Genomic DNA, 23,291 nt, shown 5'->3' with positions numbered 1-23,291 from the left:
TGTACCAGTGTGGGTAGTGTAGGTGTTCGGGTGTATGTACCAGTGTGGGTAGTGTAGGTGTACCAGTGTGGGTAGTGTAGGTGTGAGGGTGTACCAGTGTGGGTAGTGTAGGTGTACCAGTGTGGGTAGTGTAGGTGTACCAGTGTGGGTAGTGTAGGTGTGAGGGTGTACCAGTGTGGGTAGTGTAGGTGTGAGGGTGTAACAGTGTGGGTAGTGTAGGTGTTCGGGTGTACCAGTGTGGGTAGTGTAGGTGTGAGGGTGTACCAGTGTGGGTAGTGTAGGTGTGAGGGTGTGGGTAGTGGAGAGGAGCATATGCAGCACAGGCGAGGTTAAGTACTGCTTTTGGTACAAACCTTATTCCATCCGTGACCTACATTGGTAGGGATAGGATCCAGGTGTATTGTCAAGGTCAACCAAAGACATGCTACAGGTGTGGGGACACACGTCACCTAAGTGGGGACTGTGAGGTAAGCAAATGTACGTTATGTGGTCAGACAGGTCACACTTGAATGTGCAATATGGTAAGATGCAATCTGTGTGGAAGAGAAGGGCATCTGTATGGTAGATGCCCGGAGGCGGATCAGTTTGTTGGTAGAGAGGAGGGTGCCAAGAAGAAAGGAAGGGGGGGGGGGGTAGTGGAAGTACAGGAGGGTAAAATGGTAATGTGGAATTTAGGAGGACAGGGGACTAGTGGGGATGGGGGTGCTTTCCTGGAAGTAAAGAAAAAAGGGAATAAACAAAAGAAGGGAGAGGATTCAGGAATAATCTTAAGTAACAGATTCAATGTGTTTTCTATGGACGTAGAGGAAGAGGGCGAGATAACTAGGAAAGGGGAGGATTGGGGTTCTGGTGCCCAAAGTAGCAAGAAGGAGAGGGAGGAAAGTTGGTCAGGAAGAGAGCCAGGGAGGAGGGAAGGAGGAGGGAAGAGAAAGGAAGGAGGAGGGAAGAGAAAGGAAGGGGAAGAAGGGTAGGGAGGTGGAGGAGGAGGGTGCAGGACTTGGAGTGGGACACGCTGGGAATAGAGTTGCAGGGAGAGGTGAGAGAGGGAGAGGAGGTAGGGGGAGGATTAGGGATAGAGATGAAGGATCCTCAGGTTGGTAGGGGGGGTAGAGCCCAGCGGCCAAATCTCGCAGGTGGAGATCCCAGGAAGATTACCAGGCAGTCTGGGTCTGAATCAGGCCCACAGTGCGTCCCTTCCTGCGTATGGCGCCGTCCACCCTTTGGAGAGAGATCGATAACCGTGTGTTACCGTGTAATTAGGTAGCGTGACCACACTGCGAGCCCCCATCTATTAATATCTCATAGTCTATACACCCTAAATGTCGCTATTTAGCGTTTGAGTCGCACAAGAAATAATTGCTTTCCAGACTTTGTGTGGTTCCAAAGCACAAAAAGTTATTATACAAATGAAAATCATTTAGTTACACACTGTGATCTAAATACAATTCGCGCAAAAGATTATACATAAACAAGGTACAGTCGATACATTACGCAGGCGCTCTGGATCCAGATTTCCGGCATCAAAGGTGAAGCCTCCGTCAAAAGAAAGAATATGATGACTAACTACTGAATATAGAGCGCCTGCATATATACCCTTACAGAGAGCAGGCAATACAATAGGAACGAGTTGGCATAATCCCATTGGTTCTTCCTCTTGGTTCTTCTGTCATAGGTCAGTTTGTACAGTGGTAGTTCAGCCCTCTAATGGCTCTTTGTGTGTGTTTTAACTAATCAATAGACACTACATACAGAATACATTCTAACTAATCATTTCCTTTATTCCATAACCATCGAACGCAAGATGCGACTCCCTCGCTGATAGGTTCAGATATATGGAAATAAACAGGGTGTCAGTTTAGTACCAAACATGCCAGGTCTATCATGTTGTATACCATTAATATCAAATACATACATTTTACATCATAATTAATAACTTTAATATAAACCATAATGTGCAGGAACCTTTTATGAGTGCGTGTATATTTATGGTTATATGTAAGTATGTGTTGTGTGTTTACATGCAGCGTAAAAGGTGCGCTGTGTGCTTCTATTTATAATTGCAACTGTATATATGTGTGCACGTATTGTGTATACACATGCGATCATTTAAGTGTATATATACACACACACACACACACACACACACATATATATATATATATATATATATATATATATATATATATATATATATATATATGTATATATAGATATACATACACAGTTTCAAACAGTCACTGGCTACTATTAATATTACTTCTGTCTGAGCTAAAAAATGACAGACAATGTAATTAACAGTGATAATTTTAACAAAAGGCTCTCCCATGTTTATCCAGAATACAACTGTTAGTTCTACTTAACCACATCAGCATTGGACACAAGGCCTACAATTGATAGCTAAACGTCTGACCATTGTTTCCAAATCCACATTTAGAACACTTCTTCTGAGCATATAAAAAATTGTTATACTTCAATTGTCACAGACATAATGTTTCTTTATGCGGAGCAAACACTCACAGTATCTTTGTGTATTCTTAATTATTTGTCACAGACATGTCTACAAGACTTTGTCTGTCATTACTGATATATGTGTATTAATGTACGTATTGTTTTTGTAAGGACTTTTAACAGTGTTCTATTGCATAGAAAACGCACAACGCTAAATAATAACATAGTGCCGTATACCGTGTAGGATTCGCAAAATGGTGCTATGCCCTTCTTACTGAGCGTCTTAGTGGAGGGACCAGACCAGCTGCCCTTCTTACTAATAGTCTTATTGGAGGGACCACACCAGCTGCCCTTCTTACTCGGCGTCTTAGTGGAGGGACCACACCAGCTGCCCTTCTTACTCAGCGTCTTAGTGGTGGGACCACACCAGCTGCCCTTCTTACTCAGCGTCTTAGTGGAGGGACCACACCAGCTGCCCTTCTTACTGAGTGTCTTAGTGGTGGGACCGCACCAGCTGCCCTTCTTACTCAGCGTCTTAGTGGAGGGACCACACCAGCTGCCCTTCTTACTGAGCGCCTTAGTGGTGGGACCACACCAGCTGCCCTGCTTACTAATAGTCTTATTGGAGGGACCACACCAGCTGCCCTTCTTACTCGGCGTCTTAGTGGAGGGACCACACCAGCTGCCCTTCTCACTGAGCGTCTTAGTGGAGGGACCACACCAGCTGCCCTTCTTACTGAGCATCTTAGTGGAGGGACCACACCAGCTGCCCTTCTTACTAATAGTCTTAGTGGTGGGACCACACCAGCTGCCCTTCTTACTCAGCGTCTTAGTGGAGGGACCACACCAGCTCCCTTCTTACTGATCGTCTTAGTGGAGGGACCACACCAGCTGCCCTTCTTAATGAGCGTCTTAGTGGAGGGACCACACCAGCTGCCCTTCTTACTAATAGTCTTAGTGGAGGGACCACACCAGCTGCCCTTCTTACTGAGCGTCTTAGTGGTGGGAACACACCAGCTGCCCTTCTTACTAATAGTCTTATTGGAGGGACCACACCAGCTGCCCTTCTTACTCGGCGTCTTAGTGGAGGGACCACACCAGCTGCCCTTTTTACTGATCGTCTTAGTGGAGGGACCACACCAGCTGCCCTTCTTACTGAGCGTCTTAGTGGAGGGACCACACCAGCTGCCCTTCTTACTGAGCATCTTAGTGGAGGGACCACACCAGCTGCCCTTCTTACTAATAGTCTTAGTGGTGGGACCACACCAGCTGCCCTTCTTACTCAGCGTCTTAGTGGAGGGACCACACCAGCTGCCCTTCTTACTGATCGTCTTAGTGGAGGGACCACACCAGCTGCCCTTCTTACTGAGCGTCTTAGTGGAGGGACCACACCAGCTGCCCTTCTTACTAATAGTCTTAGTGGAGGGACCACACCAGCTGCCCTTCTTACTGAGCGTCTTAGTGGAGGGATCACACCAGCTGCCCTTCTTACTGATCGTCTTAGTGGAGGGACCACACCAGCTGCCCTTCTTACTGATAGTCTTAGTGGAGGGACCACACCAGCTGCCCTTCTTACTGATTGTCTTAGTGGAGGGACCACACCAGCTGCCCTTCTTACTAATAGTCTTAGTGGAGGGACCACACCAGCTGCCCTTCTTACTGAGCGTCTTAGTGGAGGGACCACACCAGCTGCCCTTCTTACTGATAGTCTTAGTGGAGGGACCACACCAGCTGCCCTTCTTACTGAGCGTCTTAGTGGAGGGACCACACCAGCTGCCCTTCTTACTGATTGTCTTAGTGGTGGGACCACACCAGCTGCCCTTCTTACTGAGCGTCTTAGTGGAGGGACCACACCAGCTGCCCTTCTTACTCAGCGTCTTAGAGGTGGGACCACACCAGCTGCCCTTCTTACTGATAGTCTTAGTGGAGGGACCACACCAGCTGCCCTTCTTACTGAGCGTCTTAGTGGAGGGACCACACCAGCTGCCCTTCTTACTAATAGTCTTAGTGGAGGGACCACACCAGCTGCCCTTCTTACTAATAGTCTTAGTGGAGGGACCACACCAGCTGCCCTTCTTACTGAGCGTCTTAGTGGAGGGACCACACCAGCTGCCCTTCTTACTGAGCATCTTAGTGGAGGGACCACACCAGCTGCCCTTCTTACTAATAGTCTTAGTGGTGGGACCACACCAGCTGCCCTTCTTACTCAGCGTCTTAGTGGAGGGACCACACCAGCTCCCTTCTTACTGATCGTCTTAGTGGAGGGACCACACCAGCTGCCCTTCTTAATGAGCGTCTTAGTGGAGGGACCACACCAGCTGCCCTTCTTACTAATAGTCTTAGTGGAGGGACCACACCAGCTGCCCTTCTTACTGAGCGTCTTAGTGGTGGGACCACACCAGCTGCCCTTCTTACTAATAGTCTTATTGGAGGGACCACACCAGCTGCCCTTCTTACTCGGCGTCTTAGTGGAGGGACCACACCAGCTGCCCTTTTTACTGATCGTCTTAGTGGAGGGACCACACCAGCTGCCCTTCTTACTGATTGTCTTAGTGGTGGGACCACACCAGCTGCCCTTCTTACTGAGCGTCTTAGTGGAGGGACCACACCAGCTGCCCTTCTTACTCAGCGTCTTAGAGGTGGGACCACACCAGCTGCCCTTCTTACTGATAGTCTTAGTGGAGGGACCACACCAGCTGCCCTTCTTACTGAGCGTCTTAGTGGAGGGACCACACCAGCTGCCCTTCTTACTAATAGTCTTAGTGGAGGGACCACACCAGCTGCCCTTCTTACTAATAGTCTTAGTGGAGGGACCACACCAGCTGCCCTTCTTACTGAGCGTCTTAGTGGAGGGACCACACCAGCTGCCCTTCTTACTGAGCATCTTAGTGGAGGGACCACACCAGCTGCCCTTCTTACTAATAGTCTTAGTGGAGGGACCACACCAGCTGCCCTTCTTACTGAGCGTCTTAGTGGAGGGACCACACCAGCTGCCCTTCTTACTGATAGTCTTAGTGGAGGGACCACACCAGCTGCCCTTCTTACTGAGCGTCTTAGTGGAGGGACCACACCAGCTGCCCTTCTTACTAATAGTCTTAGTGGAGGGACCACACCAGCTGCCCTTCTTACTGAGCGTCTTAGTGGAGGGACCACACCAGCTGCCCTTCTTACTAATAGTCTTAGTGGAGGGACCACACCAGCTGCCCTTCTTACTAATAGTCTTAGTGGAGGGACCACACCAGCTGCCCTTCTTACTGAGCGTCTTAGTGGAGGGACCACACCAGCTGCCCTTCTTACTGAGCATCTTAGTGGAGGGACCACACCAGCTGCCCTTCTTACTAATAGTCTTAGTGGAGGGACCACACCAGCTGCCCTTCTTACTGAGCGTCTTAGTGGAGGGACCACACCAGCTGCCCTTCTTACTGATAGTCTTAGTGGAGGGACCACACCAGCTGCCCTTCTTACTGAGCGTCTTAGTGGAGGGACCACACCAGCTGCCCTTCTTACTAATAGTCTTAGTGGAGGGACCACACCAGCTGCCCTTCTTACTGAGCGTCTTAGTGGAGGGACCACACCAGCTGCCCTTCTTACTGATTGTCTTAGTGGTGGGACCACACCAGCTGCCCTTCTTACTGAGCGTCTTAGTGGAGGGACCACACCAGCTGCCCTTCTTACTCAGCGTCTTAGAGGTGGGACCACACCAGCTGCCCTTCTTACTGATAGTCTTAGTGGAGGGACCACACCAGCTGCCCTTCTTACTGAGCGTCTTAGTGGAGGGACCACACCAGCTGCCCTTCTTACTAATAGTCTTAGTGGAGGGACCACACCAGCTGCCCTTCTTACTAATAGTCTTAGTGGAGGGACCACACCAGCTGCCCTTCTTACTGAGCGTCTTAGTGGAGGGACCACACCAGCTGCCCTTCTTACTGATAGTCTTATTGGAGGGACCACACCAGCTGCCCTTCTTACTGAGCGTCTTAGTGGAGGGACCACACCAGCTGCCCTTCTTACTAATAGTCTTAGTGGAGGGACCACACCAGCTGCCCTTCTTACTGATTGTCTTAGTGGAGGGACCACACCAGCTGCCCTTCTTACTCGGCGTCTTAGTGGAGGGACCACACCAGCTGCCCTTCCAGCGAGGAGCCCCTTCCAGCCGGCGATGGCACTATGACTGTCTAGTTTCGGTACTCGCTCCTGACTCACTAACGTATCTGCTCATTGGCCAGAGAGGCGTTTGTTGTTCGCTGGCTCTATGGCTCCCTCCCGCCATGTGAGTGACGCTGTATATGGGGAATGTTAATTCAATATTCAGACCTCGCTGTAATGGACAAAGCAGAGCAGAGCTGTTGTTATGATGTTGAATTTCAGGGGGTGTATAAAATGGCTGCCGTTTCCTCTCTGAGGGATTAGAGCTTCCTGCTCATCACGGATTGTGTTCTCCTATGGAAAGAATTTTAAAGATGTTTTTAATGGTAGGGTTCTGTGGAGAGACTGGAATACGGGGGTGTTGGATCATCTTTGCAGGAATTTTAATGTATGTTTACAGTACAGTTAATGTTTCACCTTGTCGCAGTATAAATGCTCTCACCCGCCTTGTCTCATCTGCAGCGTTCCTCTGATTATTAATTGGCATTGTCCCGTATTCCCACTTACCTTCCCTATATCCCACCTGCTGACCGCGACTCCGTTGTGACACTGGATATTGTCCTGGCGGCCGCACGCTGCCTTTTCTCCCGGCCACTCCGTGCCGATGTGTCCTGTTCATCCATAAATGGAATATTCTATAATCTCATGTAGGTAAATCCAGAAACCGACTTACTGAACTTTTGTGAATGGATCTTTTTGTGACCAATTCTGGTTTTTAAGCATGAACTTTATGGGGCAGATACATTATGTCCTGGACGGGGTTCTGCGTAATTATCGCTGCTCATTCCTCATAGGCTGCAATCTCTAATAAGTGTTTTCATTATAATATTTCAGTTTCTTACGCGCAGAAACATAGGTTGCTATAGAACTTTGGGGTTCATTGAGTTGGCCTCAATTGCGAAGATGATGGCCCAAATGTAATAACCTGTGATTTGCGGCAAGTACTGAGATTTCTGCGATTTGGCGATTTTTCAAAAGGCAAAGAAAAAATCCAGGCGTCGCCAGGGAAAACGCGCTGTTTTGCATTTCACAGCTAAACCGAGGAAATCAATGCACTGATTAATCACCATATAGTGTGTGTGTCTCACTGACTAATCACCTTATAGTGTGTGTGTCACTGACTAATCACCATATAGTGTATATGTGTGTGTCACTGACTAATCACCTTATAGTGTGTGTGTGTCACTGACTAATCACCATATAGTGTATGTGTGTCACTGACTAATCACCTTATAGTGTGTGTGTGTCACTGACTAATCACCATATAGTGTATGTGTGTCACTGACTAATCACCTTATAGTGTGTGTGTGTCACTGACTAATCACCATATAGTGTATGTGTGTCACTGACTAATCACCTTATAGTGTGTGTGTGTGTCACTGACTAATCACCTTATAGTGTGTGTATGTGTCACTGACTAATCACCATATAGTGTGTGTGTCACTGACTAATCACCATATAGTGTGTGTCACTGACTAATCACCTTATAGTGTGTGTCACTGACTAATCACCATATAGTGTGTGTCACTGACTAATCACCATATAGTGTGTGTCACTGACTAATCACCATATAGTGTGTGTCACTGACTAATCACCTTATAGTGTGTGTATGTGTCACTGACTAATCACCATATAGTGTGTGTGTCACTGACTAATCACCATATAGTGTGTGTCACTGACTAATCACCTTATAGTGTGTGTCACTGACTAATCACCATATAGTGTGTGTCACTGACTAATCACCATATAGTGTATGTGTGTCTCTGACTAATCACCATATAGTGTGTGTGTCACTGACTAATCACCATATAGTGTGTGTCACTGACTAATCACCTTATAGTGTGTGTCACTGACTAATCACCATATAGTGTGTATGTGTCTCACTGACTAATCACCATATAGTGTGTGTGTCTCACTGACTAATCGCCATATAGTGTGTGTGTCACTGACTAATCACCATATAGTGTGTGTGTCACTGACTAATCACCATATAGTGTGTGTCACTGACTAATCACCTTATAGTGTGTGTCACTGACTAATCGCCATATAGTGTGTGTGTGTGTCACTGACTAATCACCATATAGTGTGTGTGTCACTGACTAATCACCATATAGTGTGTGTGTCTCACTGACTAATCGCCATATAGTGTGTGTGTCACTGACTAATCACCATATAGTGTGTGTGTCACTGGCTAATCACCATATAGTGTGTGTGTCTCACTGACTAATCTCCTTATAGTGTGTGTGTGTCACTGACTAATCACCTTATAGTGTGTGTGTGTCACTGACTAATCACCTTATAGTGTATGTGTGTCACTGACTAATCACCATATAGTGTGTGTGTCTCACTGACTAATCACCTTATAGTGTGCGTGTGTCTCACTGACTAATCACCTTATAGTGTGCGTGTGTCTCACTGACTAATCACCTTATAGTGTGTGTGTGTCACTGACTAATCACCTTATAGTGTGTGTGTGTCTCACTGACTAATCACCTTATAGTGTGTGTGTCACTGACTAATCACCATATAGTGTATGTGTGTCACTGACTAATCACCATATAGTGTATGTGTGTCACTGACTAATCACCTTATAGTGTGTGTGTGTCTCACTGACTAATCACCTTATAGTGTGTGTGTCACTGACTAATCACCTTATAGTGTGTGTGTGTCACTGACTAATCACCATATAGTGTATGTGTGTCACTGACTAATCACCTTATAGTGTGTGTGTGTCACTGACTAATCACCATATAGTGTATGTGTGTCACTGACTAATCACCTTATAGTGTGTGTGTGTCACTGACTAATCACCATATAGTGTATGTGTGTCACTGACTAATCACCTTATAGTGTGTGTGTGTGTCACTGACTAATCACCTTATAGTGTGTGTATGTGTCACTGACTAATCACCATATAGTGTGTGTGTCACTGACTAATCACCATATAGTGTGTGTCACTGACTAATCACCTTATAGTGTGTGTCACTGACTAATCACCATATAGTGTGTGTCACTGACTAATCACCATATAGTGTGTGTCACTGACTAATCACCATATAGTGTGTGTCACTGACTAATCACCTTATAGTGTGTGTATGTGTCACTGACTAATCACCATATAGTGTGTGTGTCACTGACTAATCACCATATAGTGTGTGTCACTGACTAATCACCTTATAGTGTGTGTCACTGACTAATCACCATATAGTGTGTGTCACTGACTAATCACCATATAGTGTATGTCTCTGACTAATCACCATATAGTGTGTGTGTCACTGACTAATCACCATATAGTGTGTGTCACTGACTAATCACCTTATAGTGTGTGTCACTGACTAATCACCATATAGTGTGTATGTGTCTCACTGACTAATCACCATATAGTGTGTGTGTCTCACTGACTAATCGCCATATAGTGTGTGTGTCACTGACTAATCACCATATAGTGTGTGTGTCACTGACTAATCACCATATAGTGTGTGTCACTGACTAATCACCATATAGTGTGTGTCACTGACTAATCACCTTATAGTGTGTGTCACTGACTAATCGCCATATAGTGTGTGTGTGTGTCACTGACTAATCACCATATAGTGTGTGTGTCTCACTGACTAATCGCCATATAGTGTGTGTGTCACTGACTAATCACCATATAGTGTGTGTGTCACTGACTAATCACCATATAGTGTGTGTGTCTCACTGACTAATCTCCTTATAGTGTGTGTGTGTCACTGACTAATCACCTTATAGTGTGTGTGTGTCACTGACTAATCACCTTATAGTGTATGTGTGTCACTGACTAATCACCATATAGTGTGTGTGTCTCACTGACTAATCACCTTATAGTGTGTGTATGTGTCACTGACTAATCACCTTATAGTGTGCGTGTGTCTTACTGACTAATCACCTTATAGTGTGTGTGTCTCACTGACTAATCACCTTATAGTGTGTGTGTGTCTCACTGACTAATCACCTTATAGTGTGTGTGTCACTGACTAATCACCATATAGTGTGTGTGTGTGCGTGTCACTAATTAATCACCAATGCTTCTGTTGTAAACACACAATATCTGAAATGTGGTCTCCGCTATGGATCACGGATATTTTGTGTAATTGTCGCCACACACAAACCGGTTTAGTGATCCGAGGGACATACCAGTCAGCGTATGTCGGTGGCTCAGATAGGGGAACTATGAATGGGGATCCCGCCAGGAGATGTCCCAGCAGCCGGATTCCTTATGGAACGTCGGAAATTGTATTATAGGTATTGGAACGTGACTCTATGGTAGGAAAATACACAATGCGGCAGTGCCGCCCGTTATTAGCGCCCATGTGTAGTAATGTGAGGTATTATTTATCAGCTAGTTTAATTACACGTGGGCGCTGTGTATAATGGACACTTACAGACATAGGACTTTTCCGTCTCTTATAGGACCGATCAGATGGACACTTGGAGAAGATTAAGAGCGCTCTCATCCTGTGTTACGGTTACGTGGCTGTCTACGCTCCCACAGAACTCCTGCTCCCGCTTATTGAATCCAACATCTTGCGGAACGTCTTTCTTTATTTTAACACCAAGGTGAGGCCAATGCGCTGGCGTTATAATGCGCAGTCATTACTCAGAGCCTGTATATTATATAAGCAGCACACACTGCTCTGTACATACATGAGGCTCTGCGCAGAACATGTTATATTTGCAGTACACAGTGCTCTGTACATACATGAGGCTCTGCGCTGAACATGTTATATTTGCAGTACACAGTGCTCTGTACATACATGAGGCTCTGCGCTGAACATGTTATATTTGCAGTACACAGTGCTCTGTACATACATGAGGCTCTGCGCAGAACATGTGTTATACTTGCAGTGCACATTGCTCTACATAGATGAGGCTCTGCGCAGAGCATGTGTTACATTTGCAGTGAACAGAGCTCTGTACATAGATGAGGCTCTGCGCAGAGCGTGTGTTATATTTGCAGCGCACAGTGCTCTGTACGTAGATGAGGCTCTGCGCAGAGCATGTACTATATTTGCAGTGCACAGTGCTCTGTACATAGATGAGGCGCTACCAAACTGCCAACCAGTCAGCTCCTAACTGTCATGTTACAGGCCGTGTTTGAAAAATAACAGGAGCTGATTGGTTTGCAGTTCATCACTCTGTTTATAAACAATAGTCCGCACAGAGACGAAGATCCGCATAGAGTAGGTATTTGCACTACAGAGCAGGTGTTATATATGCGGCACGCAGTGCTCTATTACAGATGAAGGTCTGCACAGAGCAGGTGTTATATATGTGGCACGCAGTGCTCTATTACAGATGAAGGTCTGCACAGATCAGGTGTTATATATGCGGCACGCAGGGCTCTATTACAGATGAAGGTCTGCACAGAGCAGGTGTTATATATGCGGCACGCAGTGCTCTGTTACAGATGAAGGTCTGCACAGATCAGGTGTTATATATGCGGCACGCAGTGCTCTATTACAGATGAAGATCTGCACAGATCAGGTGTTATATATGCGGCACGCAGTGCTCTATTACAGATGAAGGTCTGCACAGATCAGGTGTTATATATGCGGCACGCAGTGCTCTATTACAGATGAAGATCTGCACAGAGCAGGTGTTATATATGCGGCACGCAGTGCTCTATTACAGATGAAGATCTGCACAGAGCAGGTGTTATATATGCGGCACGCAGTGCTCTATTACAGATGAAGGTCTGCACAGAGCAGGTGTTATATATGCGGCACGCAGTGCTCTATTACAGATGAAGGTCTGCACAGAGCAGGTGTTATATATGCGGCACGCAGTGCTCTATTACAGATGAAGGTCTGCACAGATCAGGTGTTATATATGCGGCACGCAGTGCTCTGTTACAGATGAAGGTCTGCACAGAGCAGGTGTTATATATGCGGCACGCAGTGCTCTGTTACAGATGAAGGTCTGCACAGAGCAGGTGTTATATATGCGGCACGCAGTGCTCTGTTACAGATGAAGGTCTGCACAGATCAGGTGTTATATATGCGGCACGCAGTGCTCTCTTACAGATGAAGGTCTGCACAGATCAGGTGTTATATATGCGGCACGCAGTGCTCTGTTACAGATGAAGGTCTGCACAGATCAGGTGTTATATATGCGGCACGCAGTGCTCTGTTACAGATGAAGGTCTGCACAGAGCAGGTGTTATATATGCGGCACGCAGTGCTCTATTACAGATGAAGGTCTGCACAGATCAGGTGTTATATATGCGGCACGCAGTGCTCTGTTACAGATGAAGGTCTGCACAGAGCAGGTGTTATATATGCGGCACGCAGTGCTCTATTACAGATGAAGGTCTGCACAGATCAGGTGTTATATATGCGGCACGCAGTGCTCTATTACAGATGAAGGTCTGCACAGATCAGGTGTTATATATGCGGCACGCAGTGCTCTGTTACAGATGAAGGTCTGCACAGAGCAGGTGTTATATATGCGGCACGCAGTGCTCTGTTACAGATGAAGGTCTGCACAGCAAGTATAAGTTTTGCAGCATGCAGTGTTCTTATACATAGACGAGGCTCCGCACAGGCATTGCAATATATTTGCAGCACGCAATGCTCTGTACATAGATGAAGGTCTGCACAGAGCATGTATTGTATTTGCTGTACATAAACAAGGTACTGTGCAGAGCATTTATTCAGCTTACTCTGTAGTCTGAATGTTCCCATTCTTTGTTCTGTACGGACCCTGACTCTAACCCCTGTTCTCTTGGTTTAACCCTCAGGTTCTGGGGATAAAGGTAGAGCCCAAGGTACAGTGTGCAGAGCATTTATACTGCTGTCTCTTCTCTCTGTCTCCGCTCTGCTTCCTATACTGAGTGAGGGGGCTCTATGACTAGTCGGGGGGGAAGGGGTTTGAGGGGACAGCAGGGAGGACGAGATTGAGGTGACAGTAGGGGAGAGGTAGGGATTGTGGGGACAGTATGGGGAGGAGTGGGTTGAGGGCACAGTAGGGGGAGGTAGGGATTGTGGGGACAGTATGGGGAGGAGGGGGTTGCGGGCACAGTAGGGGGAGGTAAGGAATGTGGGGACAGTTGGGGGAGGAGTGTGTTGAGGGCACAGTAAGGGGAGGTAGGGATTGTGGGGACAGTATGGGGAGGAGTGGGTTGAGGGCACAGTAGGGGGAGGTAGAGATTGTGGGGACAGTATGGGGAGGAGGGGGTTGCGGGCACAGTAGGGGGAGGTAGGGATTGTGGGGACAGTATGGGGAGGAGTGGGTTGAGGGCACAGTAGGGGGGAGGTAGGGATTGTGGGGACAGTATGGGGAGGAGTGGGTTAAGGGGGCAGTAGGGGGTGGTAGGGATTGTGGGGACAGTATGGGGAGGAGGGGGTTGCGGGCACAGTAGGGGGAGGTAGGGATTATGGGGACAGTATGTGGAGGAGGGGGTTGCGGGTTTAGTAGGGGGAGGTAGGGATTGTGGGGACAGTATGGGGAGGAGGGGGTTGCGGGCACAGTAGGGGGAGGTAGGGATTGTGGGGACAGTATGTGGAGGAGGGGGTTGCGGGTTTAGTAGGGGGAGGTAGGGATTGTGGGGACAGTATGGGGAGGGAAGGGTTGTGGGCACACTAGGGGGAGGTAGGGATTGTGGGGACAGTATGGGGAGGAGGGGGTTTGGGGGCACAGTAGGGGGAGGTAGGGATTGTGGGGACAGTATGGGGAGGAGTGGGTTGAGGGCACAGTAGGGGGAGGTAGGGATTGTGGGGACAGTATGGGGAGGAGGGGGTTTGGGGGCACAGTAGGGGGAGGTAGGGATTGTGGGGACAGTATGGGGAGGAGTGGGTTGAGGGCACAGTAGGGGGAGGTAGGGATTGTGGGCACAGTATGGGGAGGAGTGGGTTGAGGGCACAGTAGGGGGAGGTAGGGATTGTGGGGACAGTATGGAGAGGTGGGGGTTGAGGGCACAGTAGGGGGGAGGTAGGGATTGTGGGGACAGTATGTGGAGGAGTGGGTTGAGGGCACAGTAGGGGGAGGTAGGGATTGTGGGGACAGTATGGGGTTGAGGGGGTTGAGGGCACAGTAGGGGGGAGGTAGGGATTGTGAGGACAGTATGGGGAGGAAGGGGTTGAGGGCACAGTAGGGGGAGGTAGGGATTGTGGGGACAGTATGGGGAGGAGGGGATTGGGGGCACAGTAGGGGGAGGTAGGGATTGCGGGGACAGTATGGGGAGGAGTGGGTTGAGGGCACAGTATGGGGAGGTAGGGATTGTGAGGACAGTATGGGGAGGAAGGGGTTGAGGGCACAGTAGGGGGAGGTAGGGATTGTGGGGACAGTATGGGGAGGAGGGGGTTGGGGGCACAGTAGGGGGAGGTAGGGATTGTGGGGACAGTATGGGGAGGAGGGGGTTGCGGGCACAGTAGGGGGAGGTAAGGAATGTGGGGACAGTTGGGGGAGGAGTGTGTTGAGGGCACAGTAAGGGGAGGTAGGGATTGTGGGGACAGTATGGGGAGGAGTGGGTTGAGGGCACAGTAGGGGGAGGTAGAGATTGTGGGGACAGTATGGGGAGGAGGGGGTTGCGGGCACAGTAGGGGGAGGTAGGGATTGTGGGGACAGTATGGGGAGGAGTGGGTTGAGGGCACAGTAGGGGGGAGGTAGGGATTGTGGGGACAGTATGGGGAGGAGTGGGTTAAGGGGGCAGTAGGGGGTGGTAGGGATTGTGGGGACAGTATGGGGAGGAGGGGGTTGCGGGCACAGTAGGGGGAGGTAGGGATTATGGGGACAGTATGTGGAGGAGGGGGTTGCGGGTTTAGTAGGGGGAGGTAGGGATTGTGGGGACAGTATGGGGAGGAGGGGGTTGCGGGCACAGTAGGGGGAGGTAGGGATTGTGGGGACAGTATGTGGAGGAGGGGGTTGCGGGTTTAGTAGGGGGAGGTAGGGATTGTGGGGACAGTATGGGGAGGGAAGGGTTGTGGGCACACTAGGGGGAGGTAGGGATTGTGGGGACAGTATGGGGAGGAGGGGGTTTGGGGGCACAGTAGGGGGAGGTAGGGATTGTGGGGACAGTATGGGGAGGAGTGGGTTGAGGGCACAGTAGGGGGAGGTAGGGATTGTGGGCACAGTATGGGGAGGAGTGGGTTGAGGGCACAGTAGGGGGAGGTAGGGATTGTGGGGACAGTATGGAGAGGTGGGGGTTGAGGGCACAGTAGGGGGGAGGTAGGGATTGTGGGGACAGTATGTGGAGGAGTGGGTTGAGGGCACAGTAGGGGGAGGTAGGGATTGTGGGGACAGTATGGGGTTGAGGGGGTTGAGGGCACAGTAGGGGGGAGGTAGGGATTGTGAGGACAGTATGGGGAGGAAGGGGTTGAGGGCACAGTAGGGGGAGGTAGGGATTGTGGGGACAGTATGGGGAGGAGGGGATTGGGGGCACAGTAGGGGGAGGTAGGGATTGCCGGGACAGTATGGGGAGGAGTGGGTTGAGGGCACAGTAGGGGAGGTAGGGATTGTGAGGACAGTATGGGGAGGAAGGGGTTGAGGGCACAGTAGGGGGAGGTAGGGATTGTGGGGACAGTATGGGGAGGAGGGGGTTGGGGGCACAGTAGGGGGAGGTAGGGATTGTGGGGACAGTATGGGGAGGAGGGGGTTGAGAGCACAGTATGGGGGAGTTAGGGATTGTGAGGACAGTATGGGGAGCAGTGGAATGAGGGCACAGTAGGGGGAAGGAGGGATTGTGGGGATAGTATGGGGAGGAGTGGGTTGAGGGCACAGTAGGGGGGAGGTAGGGATTGTGAGGACAGTATGGGGAGGAGTGGGATGAGGGCACAGTAGGGGGGAGGTAGGGATTGTGGGGACAGTATGGGGAGGAGTGGGTTGAGGGGGCAGTAGGGGGTGGTAGGGATTGTGGGGACAGTATGGGGAGGAGGGGATTGGGGGCACAGTAGGGGGAGGTAGGGATTGCGGGGACAGTATGGGGAGGAGTGGGTTGAGGGCACAGTAGGGGGAGGTAGGGATTGCGGGGACAGTATGGGGTTGAGGGGGTTGAGGGCACAGTAGGGGGGAGGTAGGGATTGTGAGGACAGTATGGGGTTGAGGGGGTTGAGGGCACAGTAGGGGGAGGTAGGGATTGTGAGGACAGTATAGGGAGGAGTGGGATGAGGGCACAGTAGGGGGGAGGTAGGGATTGTGGGGACAGTATGGGGAGGAGTGGGTTGAGGGGGCAGTAGGGGGGAGGTAGGGATTGTGGGGACAGTATGGGAAGGAGTGGGTTGAGGGCACAGTAGGGGGGAGGTAGGGATTGTGGGGACAGTATGGGGTGGAGTGGGATGAGGGCACAGTAGGTGGTATTTAGGGATTGTGAGGACAGTGAGGGGTCAGGAGGGGGTGTAGGGATTGTGGGGACAGTATGGGGAGGAGGGGGTTAAGGGCACTGTAGGTAGGGATTGTGGGGACAGTATGGGGAGGAGGGGGTTGAGGGCACAGTAGGGGGAGGTAGGGATTGTGAGGACAGTACGGGGAGGAGTGGGTTGAGGGGGCAGTAGGGGGAGGTAGGGATTGTGGGGACAGTATGGGGAGGAGGGGGTTGAGGGCACAGTAGGGGGAGGTAGGGATTTGTGTGTATAGTATGGGGAGGAGTGGGTTGAGGGCACAGTAGGGGGGAGGTAGGGATTGTGGGGACAGTATGGGGAGGAGTGGGTTGGGGGCAGAGTAGGGGGAGGTAGGGATTTGGGGGACAGTATGGGGAGGAGTGGGTTGAGGGCATAGTAGGGGGAGATAGGGATTGTGAGGACAGTATGGGGAGGAGTGGGTTGAGGGGGCAGTAGGGATTGTGAGGACAGTATGGGGAGGAGTGGGTTGAGGGGGCTGTAGGGGGAGATGGGGATTGTGAGGACCGTATGGGGAGGAGTGGGTTGAGGGGGCAGTAGTGATTGTGAGGACAGTATGGGGAGGAGCAGTAGGGGGGAGGTAGGGATTTTGGGGACAGTATGGGGAGGAGTGGGTTGAGGGGTCAGTAGGGATTGTGGGGACAGTATGGGGAGGAGTGGGATGAGGGCACAGTAGGGGGAGGTAGGGATTGTTGGGACCGTATGGGGAGGAGTGGGTTGGGGGCAGAGTAGGGGGAGGTAGGGATTTGGGGACAGTATGGGGAGGAGTGGGTTGAGGGCGCAGTAGGGGGGAGGTAGGGATTGTGGGGACAGTATGCGGAGGAGTGGGTTGGGGGCACAGTAGGGGGGAGGTAGGGTTTGTGGGGACAGTATGCGGAGGAGTGGGTTGAGGGCACAGTAGGGGGAGATAGGGATTGTGAGGACAGTATGGGGAGGAGTGAGTTGAGGGGGCAGTAGGGATTGTGAGGACAGTATGGGGAGGAGTGGGTTGAGGGGGCTGTAGGGGGAGATAGGGATTGTGAGGACCGTATGGGGAGGAGTGGGTTGAGGGGGCAGTTGGGATTGTGAGGACAGTATGGGGAGGTGTGGGTTGAGGGGGCAGTATTGGGGAGGTAGGGATTTTGGGGAAAGTATAGGGAGGAGTGGGTTGAGGGGGCAGTAGGGATTGTGGGGACAGTATGGGGAGGAGTGGGATGAGGGCACAGTAGGTGGAGGTAGGGATTGTGGGGACAGTATGGGGAGGAGGGGGTTGAGGGCACAGTAGGGGGAGGTAGGGATTGTGAGGACAGTATGGGGAGGAGTGGGTTGAGGGGGCAGTAGGGGGAGGTAGGGATTGTGGGGACAGTATGGGGAGGAGTGTGTTGAGGGCACAGTACGGGGAGGTAGGGATTGTGGGGACAGTATGGGGAGGAGTGGGTTGAGGGCACAGTAGGGGGAGGTAGGGATTGTGGGGACACTATGGGGAGGAGGGGGGTGAGGGCACAGTAGGGGGAGGTAGGGATTGTGGGGACAGTATGTGGAGGAGGGGGTTGCGGGCACAGTAGGGGGAGGTAGGGATTGTGGGGACAGTATGGGGACGGAGTGGTTGTGGGCACACTAGGGGGAGGTAGGGATTGTGTGGACAGTATGGGGAGGAGGGGGTTGGGGGCACAGTAGGGGGAGGTAGGGATTGTGGGGACAGTATGGGGAGGAGTGGGTTGAGGGCACAGTAGGGGGAGGTAGGGATTGTGGGCACAGTATGGGGAAGAGTGGGTTGAGGGCACAGTAGGGGGAGGTAGGGATTGTGGGGACAGTATGGAGAGGTGGGGGTTGAGGGCACAGTAAGGGGGAGGTAGGGATTGTGGGGACAGTATGTGGAGGAGTGGGTTGAGTGCACAGTAGGGGGAGGTAGGGATTGTGGGGACTGTATGGGGATGAGGGGGTTGAGGGCACAGTAGGGGGGAGGTAGGGATTGTGAGGACAGTATGGAGAGGAGTGGGTTGAGGGCACAGTAGGGGGAGGTAGCGATTGTGGGGACAGTATGGGGAGGAGGGGGTTGAGGGCACAGTAGTGGGAGGTAGGGATTGTGGGGACAGTAGGGGGAGGAGCGGGTTGAGGGCACAGTAGGCGGGAGGTAGGGATTGTGGGGACAGTAGGGGGAGGAGTGTGTTGAGGGCACAGTAGGGGGGAGGTAGGCATTGTGGGGACAGTATGAGAGAAGGGGGTTGAGGGCACAGTAGGGTGTAGTTAGGGATTGTGGGGACAGTATGGGGAGGAGTGGGTTGCAGGCACAGTAGGGGGAGGTAGGGATTGTGGGGACAGTATGGGGAGGAGTGGGTTGCAGGCATAGTAGGGGAAGGTAGGGATTGTGGGGACAGTATTGAGAGGAGTGGGATGAGGGCACAGTAGCTGGAGGTAGGGATTGTGGGGACAGTATGGGGAGGAGGGGTCAGTAAGGGGGGGTAGGGATTGTGGGGGCAGTAGGGGGGAGTTAGGGATTGTGGGGACAGTATGGGGTTGAGGGGGCATTAGGGTGGGGGGGAGCAGATAATATAGTAGTAGGTGTAGGGTCGGTAACTCTCTGGGACGCTCAGAATGAGTTACATGGTCCCTATACAGGATATTATTATATGTCGGAGTATAGTTTCTGGTACAATCTCTGATAAATGACGACTTTCATCTAGACAAGCTCCTGGATGTGGAGTAGCTGGGGCTGAGGATACTGGGAGTGGTAGTATCACATTGCGCTGCTCTTCATTACTAACCATTTCATGCTCCCATATCGCTAACACGGTGGGTGGGGGGCTACGTCTCGCCACCATCTATCAGTCAGTGTGGAAGCCGCTGCGGCAGGTACCTGATGGAGATTGTGCTATGTACAGAGCAGCCTCCTGTAATGCTGCCTGCGCTCTCTACTCTCACATATCCTACCTTCTGTCACTGTATGTAACAATGTCCATTGTGTCTCATTCCAGGGGTGGGTGTAAGGGGTAACATAAGGGAGGGACGGGTGTAAGGTGTAATATAAGGGTGGGACGGGTGTAAGGTGTAATATAAGGGAGGGACGGGTGTAAGGTGTAACATAAGGGTGGGGCGGGTGTAAGGTGTAACATAAGGGTGGGGCGGGTGTAAGGTGTAACATAAGGGTGGGGTGGGTGTAAGGTGTAACATAAGGGTGGGGTGGGTGTAAGGTGTAATATAAGGGTGGGTGTAAGGTGTAACATAAGGGTGGGGTGGGTGTAAGGTGTAACATAAGGGTGGGGTGGGTGTAAGGTGTAACAGAAGGGTGGGGTGGGTGTAAGGTGTAACAGAAGGGTGGGATGGGTGTAAGGTGTAACATAATGGAGGGACGGGTGTAAGGTGTAACATAAGGGTGGGACGGGAGTAAGGTGTAACATAAGGGTGGGACGGGTGTAAGGTGTAACATAAGGGTTGGGCGGGTGTAAGGTGTAACATAAGGGTGGGACGTGTATAAGGTGTAACATAAGGGAGGGAAGGGTATAAGGTGTAATACAAGGGAGGGACGGGTGTAAGGTGTAATATAAGGGTGGGACGGGTGTAAGGTGTAACATAAGGGTGGGACGGGTGTAAGGTGTAACATAAGGGTGGGAAGGGTGTAAGGTGTAACATATTGGTGGGGTGGGTGTAAGGTGTAATATAAGGGAGAGACGGGTGTAAGGTGTAATATAAGGGTGGGACGGGTGTAAGGTGTAATATAAGGGTGGGACGGGTGTATCGTGTAATATAAGGGTGGGACGGGTGTAAGGTGTAATATAAGGGTGGGACGGGTGTAAGGTGTAACATAAGGGTGGGGTGGGTGTAAGGTGCAATATAAGGGAGAGACGGGTGTAAGGTGTAATATAAGGGAGAGACGGGTGTAAGGTGTAACATAAGGGTGGGGTGGGTGTAAGGTGCAATATAAGGGAGAGACGGGTGTAAGGTGTAATATAAGGGAGAGACGGGTGTAAGGTGTAACATAAGGGTGGGTGTAAGGTGTAACATAAGGGTGGGACGGGTGTAAGGTGTAACAAGGGAGGGACGGGTGTAAGGTGTAATATAAGGGAGGGACGGGTGTAAGGTGTAATATAAGGGTGGGACGGGTGTAAGGTGTAATATAAGGGTGGGACGGGTGTAAGGTGTAATATAAGGGAGAGACGGGTGTAAGGTGTAATATAAGGGAGAGACGGGTGTAAGGTCTAACATAAGGGTGGGTGTAAGGTGTAATATAAGGGTGGGACGGGTGTAAGGTGTAATATAAGGGTGGGACGGGTGTAAGGTGTAATATAAGGGAGGGACGGGTGTAAGGTGTAATATAAGGGTGGGACGGGTGTAAGGTGTAATATAAGGGTGGGACGGGTGTAAGGTGTAATATAAGGGTGGGACGGGTGTAAGGTGTAACATAAGGGTGGGGTGGGTGTAAGGTGTAACATAAGGGTGGGTGTAAGGTGTAATATAAGGGTGGGACGGGTGGAAGGTGTAACATAAGGGTGGGACGGGTGGAAGGTGTAACATAAGGGTGGGCTGGGTGTAAGGTGTATAATAAGGGTGGGACGGGTGTAAGGTGTAATATAAGGGTGGGACACGTGTAAGGTGTAATATAAGGGTGGGGTGGGTGTAAGGTGTAACATAAGGGTGGGACGGGTGTAAGGTGTAACATAAGGGTGGGAAGGGTGTAAGGTGTAACATATTGGTGGGGTGGGTGTATGGTGTAATATAAGGGTGGGACGGGTGGAAGGTGTAACAAGGGTGGGACGGGTGGAAGGTGTAACAAGGGTGGGACGGGTGGAAGGTGTAACAAGGGTGGGACGGGTGGAAGGTGTAACAAGGGTGGGACGGGTGGAAGGTGTAACAAGGGTGGGACGGGTGTAAGGTGTAACAAGGGTGGGACGGGTGTAAGGTGTAACAAGGGTGGGACGGGTGTAAGGTGTAACATAAGGGTGGGACGGGTGTAAGGTGTAATATAAGGGTGGGACGGGTGTAAGGTGTAACATAAGGGTGGGTGGAAGGTGTAATATAAGGGTGGGATGGGTGGAAGGTGTAATATAAGAGTGGGACGGGTGTAAGGTGTAACAAGGGTGGGACGGGTGTAAGATGTAACATAAGGGTGGGACGGGTGTAAGGTGTAATATAAGGGTGGGACTGGTGTAAGGTGTAACATAAGTTGGGGTGGAAGGTGTAATATAAGGGTGGGACGGGTCTAAGGTGTAATATAAGGGTGGGACGGGTCTGAGGTGTAATATAAGGGTGGGACGGGTGTAAGGTGCAATATATGGGTGGGACGGGTGTAAGGTGCAATATAAGGGAGGGACGGGTGTAAGGTGCAATATAAGGGATGGACGGGTGGAAGGTGTAACATAAGGGTGGGGTGGGTGTAAGGTGTAACATAAGGGTAGTGTGGGTGTAAGGTGTAATATAAGGGTGGGACGCGTGTAAGGTGTAATATAAGGGTGGGACGGGTGTAAGGTGTAATATAAGGGAGGGACGGGTGTAAGGTGTAATATAAGGGTGGGACGGGTGTAAGGTGTAATATAAGGGTGGGACGGGTGTAAGGTGTAATATAAGGGTGGGACGGGTGTAAGGTGTAACATAAGGGTGGGGTGGGTGAAAGGTGTAACATAAGGGTGGGTGTAAGGTGTAATATAAGGGTGGGACGGGTGGAAGGTGTAACATAAGGGTGGGACGGGTGGAAGGTGTAACATAAGGGTGGGCTGGGTGTAAGGTGTATAATAAGGGTGGGACGGGTGTAAGGTGTAATATAAGGGTGGGACACGTGTAAGGTGTAATATAAGGGTGGGGTGGGTGTAAGGTGTAACATAAGGGTGGGACGGGTGTAAGGTGTAACATAAGGGTGGGAAGGGTGTAAGGTGTAACATATTGGTGGGGTGGGTGTATGGTGTAATATAAGGGTGGGACGGGTGGAAGGTGTAACAAGGGTGGGACGGGTGGAAGGTGTAACAAGGGTGGGACGGGTGGAAGGTGTAACAAGGGTGGGACGGGTGTAAGGTGTAACAAGGGTGGGACGGGTGTAAGGTGTAACAAGGGTGGGACGGGTGTAAGGTGTAACAAGGGTGGGACGGGTGTAAGGTGTAACATAAGGGTGGGACGGGTGTAAGGTGTAATATAAGGGTGGGACGGGTGTAAGGTGTAACATAAGGGTGGGTGGAAGGTGTAATATAAGGGTGGGATGGGTGGAAGGTGTAATATAAGAGTGGGACGGGTGTAAGGTGTAACAAGGGTGGGACGGGTGTAAGGTGTAACATAAGGGTGGGACGGGTGTAAGGTGTAATATAAGGGTGGGACTGGTGTAAGGTGTAACATAAGTTGGGGTGGAAGGTGTAATATAAGGGTGGGACGGGTCTGAGGTGT

General features: G+C 50.6%; 1 protein-coding gene across 4 annotated transcripts in view; it reads left to right on the top strand.

Annotated features, from left to right (window-relative positions):
- MROH1 (maestro heat like repeat family member 1) overlaps positions 1 to 23,291 on the top strand; it is a 402,469-nt gene that overhangs the window by 109,724 nt on the left and 269,454 nt on the right. For 3 of the 4 annotated variants that reach the window (XM_088448594.1, XM_088448595.1, XM_088448597.1), the window contains 2 exons: positions 11,026 to 11,172; positions 13,355 to 13,381. In XM_088448594.1, the coding sequence (XP_088304720.1) occupies positions 11,026 to 11,172; positions 13,355 to 13,381 (174 nt within the window). The remainder of the gene's footprint in view (positions 1 to 11,025; positions 11,173 to 13,354; positions 13,382 to 23,291) is intronic. The other variant, XM_088448596.1, reaches the window with a different exon arrangement.

The sequence above is a fragment of the Taudactylus pleione genome, unplaced genomic scaffold (genome assembly GCF_031769625.1).
Source record: "Taudactylus pleione unplaced genomic scaffold, aTauple2 ptg000460l, whole genome shotgun sequence".
NCBI classification, from domain to species: Eukaryota; Metazoa; Chordata; class Amphibia; order Anura; family Myobatrachidae; genus Taudactylus; species Taudactylus pleione.
The sequence above is the reverse complement of the archived record's forward strand: the minus strand, read 5'-3'. Positions and strand labels throughout refer to the sequence as shown.